Source organism: Bombus vosnesenskii, unplaced genomic scaffold, assembly GCF_011952255.1.
Source record: "Bombus vosnesenskii isolate JDL3184/JDL3185 unplaced genomic scaffold, Bvos_JDL3184-5_v1.1 scf7180000013263, whole genome shotgun sequence".
NCBI classification, from domain to species: domain Eukaryota; kingdom Metazoa; phylum Arthropoda; class Insecta; order Hymenoptera; family Apidae; genus Bombus; species Bombus vosnesenskii.
In genome coordinates, this window is record NW_022882923.1 from 3,571,584 (window position 1) to 3,590,074 (window position 18,491).

At 31.2% G+C, this 18,491-nt stretch overlaps 2 protein-coding genes and 1 long non-coding RNA gene across 10 annotated transcripts in view; 1 reads left to right on the forward strand and 2 right to left on the reverse strand.

Moving 5' to 3' along the window:
• The window catches only part of LOC117234373 (fasciclin-1), a 380,981-nt gene that overhangs the window by 97,180 nt on the left and 265,310 nt on the right, over nt 1-18,491 (reverse strand). The window lies entirely within an intron of this gene.
• Nucleotides 122-7,374, forward strand: LOC117234406 (origin recognition complex subunit 3). Of its 2 annotated transcripts, XM_033495568.1 has the most exons (14): nt 122-292; nt 657-788; nt 875-995; nt 1,070-1,224; nt 1,305-1,465; nt 1,546-1,654; nt 1,760-1,924; nt 2,010-2,207; nt 2,402-2,518; nt 2,656-2,943; nt 3,034-3,267; nt 3,888-4,007; nt 6,913-6,980; nt 7,213-7,374. In XM_033495568.1, the coding sequence occupies exons 1-14, from the start codon at nt 269-271 to the stop codon at nt 7,304-7,306; spliced, it is 1,986 nt and encodes a 661-aa protein (XP_033351459.1). In that variant the 5' UTR covers nt 122-268; the 3' UTR covers nt 7,307-7,374. The 2 variants fall into 2 exon arrangements, with proteins under 2 accessions (XP_033351459.1, XP_033351466.1); XM_033495575.1 differs by lacking the exon at nt 1,760-1,924.
• LOC117234418 lies at nt 7,347-7,561 on the reverse strand. Its single transcript, XR_004493524.1, has 2 exons — nt 7,419-7,561; nt 7,347-7,376 (listed from the first exon to the last, which is right to left on the reverse strand). It is a non-coding gene; the product is annotated as an uncharacterized LOC117234418 (long non-coding RNA).

Genomic DNA, 18,491 nt, shown 5'->3' on the forward strand with positions numbered 1-18,491 from the left:
AATAGTTAAAAGAATTTCAGTGATCTACAATTAGTAATCAATGAATTAAAGAAACTGGGTGATTTAAATTTATGAAGACAAGCGCGCTGATGATTAGCGCACTCTAGGATCGTCTCTGAAACTAGTCAGTGCGACAGTTGTGATCAGCTAGTGGGTACGTGTGAAGTGTTTCTGTGCTTTCCATATTAATGACATGATTTTTACTGATTGGAATAGTTTTTGGTCATTTTATTAAAATATATGGTTTTATGAACATTTCTTGGATAATATGGACAACGTATCAGTATCAAAGGTACAGTACACCTGTTGCTTCTACTTACATAACCTCAACGTGCAGACGCGGTACTTTGTACATCATATGGTTGAGTTAGCTGATACTTGTACAAGACAATTTAATATTGTAATTTTAAATAATTATAAGTTTTATCTATGTACTGCTCTTCTTTTCCTAACATTGATTTAAAACATTATAATTTAATAAGTTTAATTTTGTTGTGATAATTTTTAGGCATAGTGATTATTTTGTTCTTTTAACATTTCATAAATTTAAACCTGTGGACAAAGTCATTGTTTATTATATATGTTATTTATTTTTTAAGTTATAACCTTCTTATAAAATCTTTACACTTTATTAAAGAATATTAAAATACTTCTAGGGTGTCTTTGTACACAAAGGTGCTTATAAGATCGGGAATAAACAAACAAAATTTGAACCACCAGATTATTTAAATGCATCATGGTATCTTACTTATAAAGAAACATGGGAAAGCATTCAAAATGCTATAGAGGTATTTCTTCTATATTAAATGCTAATACACAAGAGTCATTTCATTATCATCATTTATTGCATCAATAAGATCTTTTAAAATTATAGGCTATAAGGTCCAATATGTTTCAACAAGCTTTAGATGACTTACAATCTTTTGTTTCCAAGGTTAAAGATAAACCAATAGAGGAATTTCAGAATGAGATACAGACAGCTATTCTATTAACTGGTAATATAATTGAATATATATGTATCATTTTTTTAAATTTAATGACCAGATTTATGAAACTATTGGCATTGCAGGAGTTAATGTTTCTGATCACAAGGTAATGTTTCAAAGAGTAGTTTCTAAGCTAGAACCAATAACAAATCATATCGCTGTTATATGGGGTAGAGACTCGAATAATATAAAGAACCTCACAGAAGAATCAATTTATCAGTTGATGAATAATGAAAAGGTACTACTTCAGTTAGCGCAGTTACCAAACTATTAGAAATATGCAGTATTAGATGTTACATGTAGTATATTTATCTGTAGGATGATGAAGATATACAAATTAAGAAAACTCACTGTCATATGAGGAATCTAAAATTATGGCACCAAGAAAATTGTGATCGAAATGATCCTCTGGTTATAATGATAACTGATTTTGAAAGTTCTTCTCCTGCAGTACTGCATGATTTTATTTTAATACTGAGGTATTAGAATCTCTTGATTGTATATTGGAATGTTACAGACTCATCGGTGGCTTATTTAATTAATATTCTATATCTTTCAGTTCATATGTCAATTCAATGAAATTTATTCTTATTTTTGGTGTTGCAACTACTTTACATGCCATCCATAGATCTTTAACATATGATGTTACATCAAAATTGAATGTTCAAGTAAGCAATAAATGCATCATAGAATTATAAATATAATAAAGAAGATAATAAAATATAGAAATTTCTAAAATACAGTCACTTTTTAAAATCATAATTTTTGTTCAGGTATTCCATATGCAAAAACAAATTAATATTTTGTCAGACGTGTTAGAAAAGACTGTTTTTTGTACAAATATCCCATTTAAATTGACTGGACGCGCGTTTCAATTTTTAACGGATATTTTTTTGTTTTATGATTTTTCGGTAGAGAATTTTTTACACAGTTACAAGGTATTGGTTTACTTCATTCTTTGTTTACAATTTTTTTTTATTTCCTATATCCGATTTTTCGTTTAAGTTATCGTTACGTTTTTAGATATGTATGATACAACATTTTTACGCAAACAATATAAATTCTCTTTGTTGTCAACCGCAAAAGATAAAAAGCAGGATTTCTTCTTTAACAGATGAGGATTGGGAGGAAATTAAAAAATTGCCTTCTATAGAAAAATATATTAGACAACTTACGAATGATAAAAACAAAGATGAATTGCTTAATAATAACAGGTTTAAGGTGCGGCTTTATACTTACATATTTAATTCTTACATGCATTGTATCGCTATTTGGCAAAATTATATGTATATCCTAATATAATAGAAAGTAAGAATTATTGAGAAATTTATAAAATATATAAAAAAAGTCATGATATTGATAAAAATCATACATATATAAAGTTAACACAGATTTATACCTAGATCTTGTTATAGGAAATGCTAATGCAGCTCTTAAATAATTTCCACCAATATATGCACCGATTTTTGTTAGTACTCAAGTGCCTGCATGATCTCATGTCGACATTACCAAATGCACCAATGGGTAAACAGGTACAACCTAATAAAAAATTAATATTTTTCTCAGAATAGTGTACCTAATCTATATGCAATAAAATTTCAATACGTTTCGACAAAGTTTGGAAGATTTAAAGAATCTCCTTTTTAGATTTAGTTTAATACCATTTTAGCTACGTGAATATTACACAAAAGCAGTTTATATGAGTGATTTGAGAGAATCTCAAGAGTACAAAGAATGCCTGCAATTGCTAAGTTTTTTATCCAAGAAGGAATTTCTTGAAAAATTGAACTCTTTTACAACAATTATGGAAAGTTCGAAGGACTCAATTATGAAGAAAGTTAAAGTAGATCTACAGGACCGTATAAAAACAATCGAGGAAGCTAGTTTAGAAGTAGCTTCGAAACCTGTCGATATCGTTTCTACCGGTGAAAAACTCAGTCGACTTCAATTGAAAGAGGTTTGGAATAAAATTCAACGTTTTTCAGCTGACGCGTGTATTCTGAAAAAACAAGAAAATTATAATATTTTGCTTTCTGTTCCGCTGTAGAAATTATTGAAAATGTCCCAAACACAATCTCGATCGCCCTATAAGATAGCTCAACAGGATTTGATCGATTATTTAGATCAAGAAGTGTTTTCTGTATACCTTATCAATCCTCATTACGTACCTGGGAACGAGATATTTTGCTTCAATGATGGCAATTTAGCGAAACAACATGTTCGTGGATCTTTGAGAGCAGCGATACACACAGGATTGAACGATCCACATGTGTACTTAAATGTAAGTGAAACAGAAATAATTTTTGTGATGTTTGTGGTGTGCATGTTGCATGAGTTTAATTAAAGTAAATAAAATTAAGCTTTGAAAACACGATGTTATCTGGGTGAATTTATTAACATTAGAATGTCGAAAATTCTATACTAAAATTCTATAGTACTAGATTCATAATTATATTTCATAATACCATTATCCAGAATTCCGTACTATCTTCAAAGTAATTAATTGAGAGTATGAAATTATTTTCATGAGGAATCAGAAACACGGTACTTCAATAAACTCAAGAAATCATAAAAATCATCTCCTCATATATTTTACGAGAGAAATATCTTCTCCTCTTCCATGAATTGTCTGTGTAGATCATTTCTGCATACCATTCGAAATATAATTCGTTAAGAAGTGTTCGTGATCCTCATTCAATTGGTTTCGTCTGGAAGACTCGCAACTTGAACGAACGTTCGTTCCCCTCTGTTCGTGTGTTCATTGTGGCTTACGATTCTTCCGATGCTATCGTCCTCACCCTCTATCAGTGGTTGGATATCGATTATAGATTTTTCGTAATGGGAAACGATGCCGAGGTCTCTGTCTTGCAAGTTGAAGTTAATTGGAAATACATATTTCAGTGCGAGTGCTGCAAATTGGAGAACGACGACGCCATCCCATCCACGCTGCCTGACCTCAGTATAATTTACAAGTTGCACTTAGAATCCAGGAAGCTGATCAATATGTACGACTGGTTACAGGTAACAATCTGTTCCGTGTTTGTGTTTACAGATTAATACATAGAGTAACTCACGAAAGTATTTGCACAATTACCATGAAAAATTTCTGTGCACTTATATATCGTATACGTTTTATGAAACATTTAAAAATAATATTTTCTTACATTTTTTTGTTTTAAATAATAATATCATTAAATTTTCAAATGAAAGTTGTTTGATTCTATGATGGAAAATTAAAATATTCATAAGCACAGTAATGAGACACGACAGTACTGATTATATTGATCAAACTTGAAATCAATTTGAAAATGTATATAGAAGATAAAAGATACTTATTGCAAACATATACTTAGTAGGAAATTACAATGTTAAGGCTTATTAATATAATGGATAATTGAGTGTTTAAAAATGTTTGTGATCTCTGCGAGATATAGGTATACTTGCAATAAATATATTGTAGCTTCTAGGTGCATTTTCAGATTTGTTGCAAATTTTATCATATATTCATGAAAATTGTGTCTCATTATTTGTGTTTCATTACTCGATGAATGAAATCTAATGAAATTTCAAAGTGTTTTGTATAACATAATACATATTATGTAAGACAGTATGTACATAAAAGGTTTCTAGAAGTGTTCGAATACTTTCGTGAGTAACTGTATGCGTTCGTTTTGTGATTTTAATCGGACTAGCGAACGAGTGATTCACGCGAGCGCTGTGTTATAAATGGGGTCGAACTGGAAAGGGGCTGAGGGTTGTTTTATTTTTTCGCGGTCATTAAGAGCTTGGAAATTCACCTGGTGTAAGCATTGGACAAAGGAAATTAAAGTCAAAGTATATGCATACGTAAGTGATCTCTAAATTACGTGGAGCTGTTAAAGAAATAGTAAGATGGAAGAGATAGTACACGATAATATACTTTTATAAATTATTGCTTCGTGTAATTGAGATTAAACTCTTTCCTTCAAATGATTTAATATCCCTACATATTTGTCTGTAATTACTTTGCTTGATGAATATAAGTGATTTCTGCAAGTATTTTTACATTTAGAAATATATGGAGATTGTTGATACATTCCTGAATGGAATAGAAAACGTATATATATATATATATATATATATATATATATATATATATATATATATACGTGTGTATATATATATATATATATATATATATATATATATATATATATATATATATATATATAAGTAAAGATCAAGGAAAAGTTTCTCAGATGAAAGTTATTTGATTTTGTGATGGAAAATAATTAGAATATTAGACTTGTTTAGTTGTTATTTATTGATATTTTAATATGAATGTCCGTTTTTTGGTAGAACCCGATATTTCTATTATTTCCAACGTATTATATATTTCAGAATATTTTTACGGATATTGATGACATATGTCAAGTTTTTAAAGAATTTTGTTAATTTTATATCTATTTCATAAATCTATTTTACGTTAATGCAAATATAATACGATGATTCGATGTTACGTTAGCATAAAGTTTTAACTCAATGTTATAGTATAAGTTCACGTGCTTGTTTATTTACAAATATACATATATGTAGCGACGCATTTTATTCTATCTCATCGGGGTAGAAAAAACGAATGTATCGTAATTTTTGTTTAGTTTGTATATTGATTTATTTCTGCTCTCGTGATATAAAATTTAAAAAAAAAAAGAAATATTTGTGGAAACTTCAATAATATTATACAGTAAACATAGACAATATTAGAATTACCAGCAAAAAATAATATTCAATTTTGCAATAAAAATTCAGTACATGTTTTTATATGAAAAGTTTCATGATATTTTGTATAAAATATTCCAGATAAAATTAATATTCTAATTATTTTGTTTCATTTGTTGCAAAGTACATTTTATCTTGTTACGTGTGAAATCATAAATCCAAGCACTTTTGCGTCGCCTAATCCCTGACATTTATGTTCCTTTATACGAATACGAAAAAATTACGCCACGAAATAGCGAAATGACTGGAGACAGGAGCATTTTCCGAGAATTCCATTTTCACGGTCGTCGACCACGGTCCGTAAGGTGTTAAGCCACATTCGCATAGAAAGGCAGGCTTTTAATGGTGTAACAGGCTCCTGTTTGCTTTTAAGATACAGCTTATTACGCTAAAAATACTCGGCTACTTCATACAATTCTTTTTACTAAATATTCCTTTGTTTGAAATTCGTATTTAACGAAAGAATAATTTAATTAATTGTTAATTGACTATGAACTATTTTAAACAATAATATGCACGAACACTATTTTGTTTGGTAATTTTCTTCGTTTATTCGCTGACTTACATACAATATGTATTACATATCGATTATTATTATGTATCGATGGTAATTAAAAAAATTCAAATGTGCAGGACAATTCTGTTTATTGAATATTGTTTATGCTTATGAAATTTATATTCTTAAGGATGAATAAGCTTTTCTATGAAACCTCTTTTGATTTAAGCCCCTTAAATGAATGACACTTCTACTATAATTTCCTAAGACTCTGTCATTTTTATTTGATACTGTACGACTATATTATCCATCTCTTCATCGCATTTCTTTTCGAGCATGAATCGAATAAAAATAAAAATGTGCTCTTTACTATAGTTGGTAGAATATTGTAAAATCATTAAAGTATCATAAAATAAATTGAATAAATTGAATATTATGAAAATAATTGCATCCAAAATGCGACTATCTTCTGGAAAAAGACTTTGTAATCTCTTAAATTAGAATGTCGTTCTTTGCACATTAGAAATGCAGGCTTTAGATTAAACATTATCTTTGATTCTTGCATCTACTGCTTTAATTCAAACATCCTTGCATCGGGCAGAAAGCTATATCATTCTAGCTCTAAAACAGATACTCTTGTAGCTACCACAAATAGTTATAATACTCTTGCAGGCATTTTTAATTATCGTGGATCCAGTGGGCGGTACAAAGGAACAACGGGACGTGGACCCAAAATTACAGTATCCTTTTTCATTTAGAGGTTTTCTCACGTCCGTACGATTCAGGAGTAATGGAACGTACGAAGATTTGTCTAACCGCGGTACGTTTGAAATTCATATCATAGCTCGTAATGGTGAAATCGTAAGCTCGTAGTGGTTACTCGCCGGGATCGTATGCCTCTTGTTTGAATAATTCACACGGGAACACGTGTGAATTTTATGATGGTTCACGGTATCCTTAACGGAGATTTAGAGCTCGTTTTACTCAAGCAGTCGCCGAATTGGAGTTCCTTGGTTTCATCAAGAGTTCACGACAGAAAACGGACCACGTTAAGCGACTCACATAATTATTTCATTTATTTCTTAGTCGATTTTCTTATGTTTTTGTTTTTTTTTATTTATAAATTTCACTTATTGCTTGATTTATTATATGTAAGGTATATTTTTAATTTTCTAAACTTATGTTTTATTTTTGTGCAGAGAAATATTTCTCAATTTTTTTACAAATGTAGCTTATACACACATTTGGATTAGTACACGTGAGATTTATTTTGTACTCTTGTAACCTGCGTTTTAATAATAATAAAAAAAAAAAAAGAAACAGGGAATGGTATTCCGTCATTTTTATTTTCTTCCAAGAAATATTTTTCAATCTTTTTCGTTTATAAATCTTTTTTCTATGTGTTGTTCTATGTGTTCCATGTATTATACTTTCCTAGCGTGAATTCTAGGACAAAAAAGAAAGATATCGCGTAACTTTCATTTTTTCTCACAGAAATGTTTCTCAACTTTTTTTAATTTTTAAATTTACCTTAAGTCCACATTAGCTTATTATAGATAAGGTTTATTATATATTTTTCTTCCTCCTTAAGAAAAAAAGGAGAGAAGTGGAAGACGATATCATGTAACTTTTATTTTTTATTTTTTTCCAAGAAATATTCTTTAACATCGCGTAGCGTGCAGAAGTTTCCGGACAAGCACTTCCGTAGCTTCGAAAGGGGAAAGCTAAGATGAAATTTAGATAACACGGAAGAATAGTATGGTGGGAAAGAAAAACAGAAAGTACGATCGAGAAACGTTCTTATTTATGAGTATAATTATAATGATTAGGGATAACTGCGTTACCTTTTCCACGTTCTAACTATCATTAGATAGACTAATGTCTGATAATACACGTTTACGATCGGTGTACTACGTTCTGAAGAACTTTTTAATCATTCGAGGGGTAGTTTCAAAGGATAATAGTCAATTTGAAAGGCTGACAATTATTTGCAAACTACAACTTTTATCGCTTCGAAAATTGATATTTTATAAAAATCGTATATTTCACGAGAATACAGCTTTCGGAGAAATTTGAAATGACGATGAAAAAACTTGACATGTAAGTATTCGAAATCATTAATCATTCTTACCCTATAATAAAAAAATAATAATACAAATAAAATATAAAAATAAAATTTTAATTTTTCTTTTTCGTTTTGCTAATTCTATTATATGCGGTAAGAAGAAAATAAGATACGAGTATTTAATAATTTTGGGAACAATCAGATTCTTGGGTAAAGATGCTTTTTATATTAGAGTTTCAATGGTTCTACATTTCTTGCGTTTTAAAATTTGAAGACATTTCAGGCTCTATTGTCTGTATTTTCAATAGCTTACTACGAATGCGTTCTGTTACTAAAGTGCGGAGGAAATTTGTTTATGAAATATTGTTCATGAATTGATTGCAAGCGTGATACAGTTAAAAATTTATGGAACATGACATTATTGGTTTTTCTGTTTAGATGTTAAATAAAATTGTAAACCTGCAGATATTTTTTCCGATACGTATCACTAACAATAAATTTTTATGATAGAATATGTATGTATTTCGATCCTTCCTTTTGTCTTTTTTTCTCCATACTGCGCGTGCATCTGTTATTTTAATCATTTTTATTTTTGAAAGGGAATTTCTATATTAAAAAAAAAATTTTCTTTTAATCGTACACGGTACTAAACGAGAGATACGATACGAAAAAGAAATTTATATGTTATAGCTACATTTTTGAAAATAAACTCAGGTTTACTAATATTTCCTATATAAAAGTATAACACATTTACATGGATGTATATAGTATGCATAATGTATACGTGTATCCGACAATTTTTGTCAAAAGTACTATTATCTCCATGTTTCTTGATAATAAAATCTTTTTATCATATAATTGTACTTCAACTAAATTATTCAAGCAATATGTAACACGCAATGTCATCTAGTTTAATCGACGAACTATGAAAATCCACTTAGTACGATATAAATATTTAGTTCATTTGGTAGCAAGGAATTTCAATTTCACGTGTAAGTTATCAAAGTTACTTCGACGTCATTGTGTTAGTCATTGTCAGATGTTAAAGTGCATCAAATTCAGTCTTTTAATATCTCAATTTTATTTGATAAACTCTAACTTTTTTTTATTTTCACAGTCTTTCACTCGTCTAAGCAAACTATAGAGATCTCCAGTATTATTCAGACGGAAATAGTCAGTCACGTTTATCTAAAACCAGGGTCTTCTACTTGAAAGTAGTTCTACAAAGTGAATCTCCTGCTGGTTGGCCTAAGGCAGTGCTGAAATCGCACTCACGTTTTCATTTTACATATTGCATTGTAATATATTATCCAGTTTTGTACAGATTATAGTATCTGCCCTAACACAGATCAATATTGATTCCTGATGACAAGTCACATATATCTACGCGGTATTTTCACTGAGACATATTCTTTAAGTGATCCAATGAGAGAAAATCATTATATATCAGAAAATATTAGTCCTGCACTTCTCAAACAACATTTGACAGACACTCAGCTGATTTTCGCATTTCCAACATCTGAAACTGCAGTCAGTCATTTATAACTAAAGATCCACACTAAATTCCGATTTCTCCATTTGAGATTAAAAAATAGAGTAATTTCTAAAGTAAAATTGCTCCGAAGCAAAGCAACGTTTCGCGTCCTCAAACTCGAATAGAGCCCATCTCTAACACTCGAAAAATATTCACAGCACCCAAATTCTAATTCTATCGGTTGAAGTTACAGGACAGGATAATCTTTAAAGTCAAATTTCTTCGGAGTAAAATAATTTGAGCAGAACTGAATGATTAAGATTGTGCAAGACAACCGGAAATTAATTCACCTAGCATCAGACTGGAATAGAAGCAACATGTACAGCAATGGTTAGGTATTGTGTGACTACACGTTGGCGGAAATCTTCAACATCGATCATGCCGGTATCGCGAAGCAGGCTTTCAGGGGTTCGTATATGGTACAAAGGCATGTGGATCAGTAAGGAATGTGTCAAAAGCTGCGGGCGGCACAGTTAAGCGGCTTCTCCCTTCGTAAACGTATATGATAGATGACACACGTTATGCCCATGCATTGAATAGCGAATTAAATTTTGCTTGCTTCACAAATTTACTCTTCCGCGGTCTATCCGCATCAGACACCTGTCATCTATACTACTCGGTTTGTCTAGACGCGTTGCACACCACGCATTCCACATGCGAAACGTCGGTAATGAGGTTTCGTGTTGACAAAAGGAAAGATTGGTTTCTACGTGTGGTTGGTCTCGGTTGATAAATTGAAATCGTAGACGATGCAAGCAGCGAGGAAATAAGACACGAATTTTTTCTATTCTTGCGAAGGATTTAAATGCCATGTGAAACAGGATGAAACGTCCTTCGATAACAATTAGTCCAAGTTAGTTGTTCGACAAACGTACTGCTGAAATAGTACAGCAAATGATAAAGTTGAAATGATAAAGTTATAGTCCATTGTTCAAGATCCAATATTAGAAATGGGATTGAGCGTAGTGCAAATGTTTTCGAATCCGACTGGAAAGTTTCAAACTCTTTATGAGTACTCCGACAAACATAGTATATATATGATATATATTTTTAAGTAAATTTTAACGTAGATAAGTTGATCAAATATATATTTAAGATATTTATGTATTAATTAGAAGATTTTTATTTTATCTGTGCTACTCTTGCGATCGTTCACTGTCTATTTTAAAAAGTAAGGTAGTTTCATACAGAGTTTGAAACGTCGATATTTTATAACTTTAAGTTTATAGTTAGTCAATCGAACATTGGAGCATAAGTACAGTTGAATGTTTAGTTGAACAACATAGTTGGTTCCACCTATTTCCTTACCAAAGATCAACATCCTTCCACTTTAGCACTAATCTAATATTACATCAAGAGTTTCTGTAGTTTCCAATTGTAGTACGGTGTTTAGCTTACCTTTGTTATGCTGGAAAGCTACAAAACAGCACGGTTTTTCAAGGAATAGTTATAATACAGAAAAAGGGCATTATAAAACCGATAAAACTAAAAAAATCACGAATTTAGTTTCCAAACACTGTTACTCGGGAAAACGTAAAATATTCACATTTCCAAAGCACGATAAATTGGATAGAATAGCGATTCGAAACACTAATAAACGACATAATTCTATTATTTACGTTTATACAAACAACATAATTTTCCATTTGAGTATTATTAAGCATAATGGATACGAAATACCATAACTTTGTAATGCGTCAAATCAATGACCCAATTCAACTTCATTGGAAATCACCATGAGAAACGTTTCATCCACGTAATAATTCAACTTCCTAGGTGCATATTGATGACGTATGTCGTTCATTTGCATACAACTGTACCGACCATGCCACGAGTTTCAACGATTCGCTATTATCCAGATTTCGTTCCGATTTCTGATCCACGCTATCCTTGATCCTCGCGAACCGTTCTTTCCTCATCGTTCTTTCATTCTTCCTCTCTCTTCTTTCTCCGCTTTTCTTTTAAATTCAGAATACCAATGGACCTTAAATAAAGGAACGAACTCACTGGTTACTTCTAGATTGGGAAAAAAAAGGAGATAAAGAAAAGGCGACGGCGGAAAAAGAACTTTTACAAGCGATTGCAATCGTTCGTGTATTTTAACGGGCGAAGACGAAAGTGAACGAATATCGGGGAGAATTAATTGAATTCCCACGGTTGGATTTCCTTCGTCTGACGTGTTGCAGACAAGTTACCACTGCTGTTTTAGCAAATTTTAACTTCTCTAAGATAAGAATAATCGCGGAATAGCTTTCCGTTCGCATTTTTCGGTTTCTCATGTTGATAGCGTTTATAAAAATGAACGTGTTCTTGGGTGTAGTATATTCTTCAGAATTAGAAAATATTTTTTTGGTACAGTAACGACGATTAATGACGATATAATAATAAAATTGCTGTTGATTGGCATCGCTTTGTATTGTTGAAAATTACTATGAAACGTAGAAATTATTATTTTAAGTTTGAAACTTGAAAATTATTATTTTAAGCACGTTAGTGGTGAGAAATGATAATTTCTGATTATTTTCTTTATATATATTTTATTTTTATATTTATAGCATATTTTAGAAAAGTTGATTTAATAAAAAAAGAATACTAATGTGTGTTCTAATAGACACCATCTTTCTGGGATAACAATATTCTCTTTCTCTATTTTGCTTTCTTTTTCACAAACAATTTTATATTTCCCTTTAATTATGTATTTATAGGCAAAATGAAGATTTTTTATATCCGTGTACGCAAATATGAAAACAAATAATTAGTCGTATATTTTTAATCTTTTGATACGTGTATTACACGTGTTTCGTAAATAAACTTTATAGTGAATAGTACGGAAGAAAATATTTGTTAGAGTATAAAAAGTGCAAAAATAAATATGTAGAATTTATATTTAATTAAATTGATTAACAGTTTCAATAAAACTTTAATAACAAAAATTTAATAATATTGTTTACAACTTCCGTTATTTTAAATTTTATAAAATATGCAAGTGAAAATTCTTTAAACAGAATTATGAAGAGTAGAAAGACTGAAAATACATAGAAAATGAAGTATGGGTTAGCTTCTACATTTAGTTTTCATGTAATCACTGATGCTACTGACCGTACTAGCACGGTTTAATTAAACGAAGGGGCCGTGTTCGTTGAACGTGTTACGAAGTTCCTTGATTGACGTTGATTCCGTTGTTGGAACAAGAAAGAAGAAGCCGAGTATCTTATTCTTCTTCGTAATTAAAACGTCCGCGTCTATGACGAGACGTCTGCTGGTCGTTACTTCTTTAGTATCAATTTGCAAGAGGACTCATCTATTTTCAGTAGTACTGCTTTTTCAATTAGCTCTGCGTATTTCTCAGACGTAATAGCAATTTGTTAACATTTAAATAGCCTAGTATTTAAAATTTATTGGTGTATCAGTAATTACTTCGATGCTTCGGTTAGATTTAGTTAGTTACATTAAGAAATTCGAATTTTTCATGCAATTATATTATCATTAGTTATGCACAATTATTATATAATATTACGTGATATTATATTATATTTTATGCGATTATCTTCATGGAATAAAATTATTTTAGAGCGTATGAAATCCTCGATGAAATAGCAAAAATTCCTATATTCCTAATATAAAATTTATATGATCATTATTAATCACCTCGTAATGATCGCATAATATATATATGTTATTTTTCTTAGAAAAACAAGAACTCTAATATTCTCCTTCTGCCTTTAACAAATTTGTCTTTCAAAACGTTAAAAAGCAACGACGACAAAAGGCCAGCACTCAGCATAAATCTTTAAAGAGAAGCAAAACCGTTCCATTGTAGATCTGTCGCAAACCTGTTAGCCCTTTAATACTGGCAAAAGGAGCTCTCCTTGCCGGTCTTCTCTTTCGTGATTCAGAACGCGACAAGTCACAAGAGTCGGTCATGCAAAAAGTGCTACAAACGATTTGTTCGTTTTGCTGGCTGATTCAATCTCCGTCCACTTTCGGTGCGGCAATCGATCTCCTTACGTTTGTACGTTCGAGCGAGTATCCATTGGCAAGAAAAATCTATGAAAGGTTCACTTTTCGGAGTTAACGTGGAACAGCGGCGCTGAAAGGAATCAGTTTTTCGCCTGAAGACCGACTAAACCGTCCAAGTATTCGTGTTCCGCTCAATCGTCATGACCCCGATATTCTTTTACTATCTTCCTTAACTTGTCCATATCATCGAGCGAACTAATACTTTGCGATAGGTCCAAATCGATCCTTTATTCTTTTAGTCGGCGAGCATGAAGTCTGCGCGAATATACAGCATGTTTCTGGATTTAATAGCTAAACTTTGTCATATAGTAGCAGATAGAAGAAAGTTTACAATTTGTATCTGTGTAGGTATATGAATGTAGCTTTTAGTTTGATATTATATATTAGTAATCTAGTAACCTATTTATAATATATTAATAATATCAATAATATTATTATTTAATAAATTAATTAATAATATGAACACATAGCGTGTATTATATACTATATTAATATGTAACTTAGTATATTAGTAACTTTCCCATCAACAATTTTTATTTACCAAACACATTGGTAATAGAAATGTTATACGTTCAATGCTCTTGTTAATTATAATCTAATTTTGTAAAATTACAGTGTGTTTTATGTTTTTCTAAATGATCCACAAATGAAAGTCCAATGGCGTGTAAATAGAAGCGATATTAGGAGCCACGGTATTGTTCTCTTCGGATTTCGCAATTTTATTATAAATACAACAATATATTGACGAAGATTGTCTGTAAAACCTTAGGGCGCTTTGTATATTCTTTCAATATTGGACAATGTTGTATATTATGCTCCTTCGTGGTGGTTGGCACAAATATCAAAGGTGCTCGTAAATTTTTGTATGAATGATACATGATTTTTATATTTTGAATGATGTGTCGTATATGCTTAAGTCATACTAGTGCGGAATAGTTACGTTTGAAGTTTTTATCAGTTCTCTTTTTTATCGGACAAGTCTGGGATACAGCAATTGAATGATATAAGATTGAAGAAGCTTGACTTCCGTTAATTGAAACTGAAACTGTAAAGGAGTATAGAATACAACTTTGAACGAGAAAGATACTATAGAAGCGTATTGTATTCCGTATTAAATTTCGCGTTGTATTTACTATACCAATAATTTAACTTCTATTTTAATCAGTGAATATTTCTTCGATTCTTATAATTTTTCTCAAACGTTTAGGAAGTTAGGAACGAAAGTTCAAATTTGCAGTTTGATAGTGGTTGAAAATAATTTTTGTTCTTCTTCCTTCCAAGAATTTTTTAAATTAGATACGCGATAAGTATACAATTTCCATCTAAACCCCTTATTACTCACTGCTGACTAATGTCACAAGATGAATCTTTAAAATTATGCAGCATGTATCTACTTACTTGCAAGACTATAAAGATGTACAGTCTTACAGACGTCATCTGCAGACATTCCGCATTCATTGTCTATGGATATTGTATGCGGAGTATTATATCGTACATGTCGTATATTATGTTGTGTCCATATTTTACAGAACTTTGTGGACATCTACAAATCTCGTATGCAGAACGCCTGTCGACGATGTCTGTAAGTCCATACATATCTTATGACTATATTTTGCTGTAATAGAAAAATACGACTATAGCAGAATTTACATCACACTATGAAATAGTTGCCCGTACTACAAATTTAGCTACCTATTTCATTGTTTGCTATACTATCTACATATATCTGTCTAAAAACACGAAAGACAAATAAATAATCTACTAATTTCTATTCGAATTTCCTGTATTTTTTTGATAACAGAAAAATACGATTACAGCAGAATTTACATAACGCTATAAAGCAGTTGCACATATAAATTCAGCTATCTATCAAAAGACAAATAAAAAAGCTATTAATCGCTCTTCAAATTTCCTCGTATCACGATTTCGTTTAACATCACGTCCCACTGACCCAGCTTAAAACTCTAGAACAGCCGTGAAATGCTGTCTAAATCAGGAGCGAAAAGAAATACGATCTACTGGTTTCACGGCTTCTTAACGAGCGTCAGATGGTGCAATTTGTATTCACGGCGTTCAGCCGGAATTGATGTTTCTCTCAGCAGAGTTTCCTGGCGGAAACTGATTCGCCACGGCACACCGGCCAATATGCCCATCGTTTTTCCAGACAAGCATCCTCAGCTTTCGACAGGCTTTCGCTATCGAATCGACCAGCTGGCTTCTCTCTTTAGTTTAGTTCCACGATATTTTCAACGTAATCTCTTTCCCTCTTGGAAAAAGGATAAAGCCTAGAGACGAACGGTGACTCCGAAGATACGACCGGGTATGCTTCGGGTGTGATGCGAGATTGATACGAAGAAGCTGTTGAGATTGATTTCCGCGTCGCAGAACGAATGATGGCAGAGTAAGCCCGCAATCCCTGTGGGCTCCTACTAACTTACTCGGGACTGTCTTAGAGTGGTACACCTCCACTCCCGGTTCTTTCCATCCGGGATGGAAATAAGTCTGAAAATGAAAGGAGAATACCGTCTCCCGTGGGAAATGTAACCTGCTTGTTCCTCGTTTTATGAATCTTCGAGACAGGCCTTCTTCTTCTGTAGCATTGGCCGCGAAATGGCTACGGAATACGAATCGAGGAAATAGTGTTCGAATTTCTGTGTCTATCAACCTTTGAATGGAATATAATGGAAGATGGGTCAATTTTCATATAATACATGCAAATGTTCCACATTTGCTATTATTAAGCTGCGGATTTTTACGTATTTAATATTATAATTTAGTGACATTCGAGAATGTAGCATTTCACAAAATGCACGTAATATGAAAAAATGTATAAAATATATGAAATATAGTGTCCTTATAATACCTGGTAGGTAAGATCATTTTCTATGTGACTATTATAAATTGTCGGCGTAAACAATGTTTCTTTTTCACAGTATGTCGGGCAATGGATGAAAGTCCAAACACTGAAGCCTATGAATGATAATTTTTTATATCTTAAAATACAAAGAAGTGGGCGTAGATTTTAATACTACTCATAATTTTTATTAAATTCGCTAGTTTGTTGTCAGAAATAATGTTAGAAATTTACTGATAAGTTATGGTTAGTATCATTGTAAGTTATGGTTAGCTTTCATACTGGCAAGTAATTTTTTTTTACAAACTTAACATCCTAATTTTTTATGTTTAAACGTCCATCAACTTTGAACTGAGTTTTAAAAAAGGTACCGAAATGTACCTCCGTGATTTTTCGTACATTAATTAAAGATACGTTAAAAATTATAATATTATTAAATCTAGTTGGCAAAATTTGAGGGAATATCAAAATCATTATCAATACCTTCATCACATCGCGGTGTATGCTTGGCGTAGTGTTTATATTTATATCTTTACATTATATCCGACTAGTTATTGCTAATGATAAATGACAATGTAAACAATAGTGAAACTTTTTATTCATCATCTACACGGTAATACGTATAGGAATTTCACTTGTAATTGGACTATTGAAGTTCTGTGAGTAAACCATTGGAAAATATTATGTTTTTTTGTTGGTAGATAGCTAGACAAGTTACCCGCAAACACGATTCTAACATAATAAGAATTTATATCTCTATAACGATGCTTTTCCTTGCCAGGAAAATGGGACATTTTAGAATTTACGATAATAAAATACAATATTTACTCGTTGTATGCGACTAAATAGACATTGCACATTCATAGTTTCAGAGCGTTGACAGAAATCGATAATGTTAGTGTATTTAAGCGTAAGCATCGCGTGAAACATCAGCCATCGCAAGAACATAAACACTACAAGCTGAAATTACGTGTCGTCGGCAAACATCTATCGAAGAACGTTCGAAGAAGCCTAACATCTGACGTGCACTCCACGTTTCAGTTCTGAAGTAACACTAAATGTGTAATTATGTTAAGAAAGACGTTCCTGCATCTTTCATGCAAGATAACAAGAAACATACGAGTTTTTTTTTATTTAATTCTTTACATTCACAATTTGTGCAGTTTGGACATTTGGTAGAATTGAAACATACGAGTGCGTGAGGAATTATTTTGTAATTGTTTTCTTCAAATAAATTTTTTAAAAGGAGGAAAGAATAAATTCAAGAAAAAGTGAAGTTATAAAATTAAAGTTGAATTTCTGAAGAAATTTATGACGCATTTTTAATTAAATCTAATAAATTAACTCGAAAAATGAGCTATTTCCTAGGATAGCAATATAATAATTATTTAATGAATTGTATTATTTATAATAAAATCTAAGAATATTATTTAAATCACAACGGAAAGCAAATTTTTCATTACTAAATCATTGAACCAGTAATCATTTTCTACATTAAAATCTCATTTCTTGAAAAACTCATTTTTCTTAGCCGTGTCATTCTTGAAACTGCCCGATATTATAATAACGATAGACGATCTTTATTGTACAAAGAAATGAATCTGAAGAGAAGACGAAAGAGCAGAGCATATGTAAGATCACAACAGAAGATACGTACAAATTAAAATTGTGTAATTTTCTTAATTAAAAAACATGACATAGGAGACTGATTAAACAAAAAGATAAACTAGCGAACGATAATAAAAGAATGATTAATTCGTCCAATTTACTGGTTTACA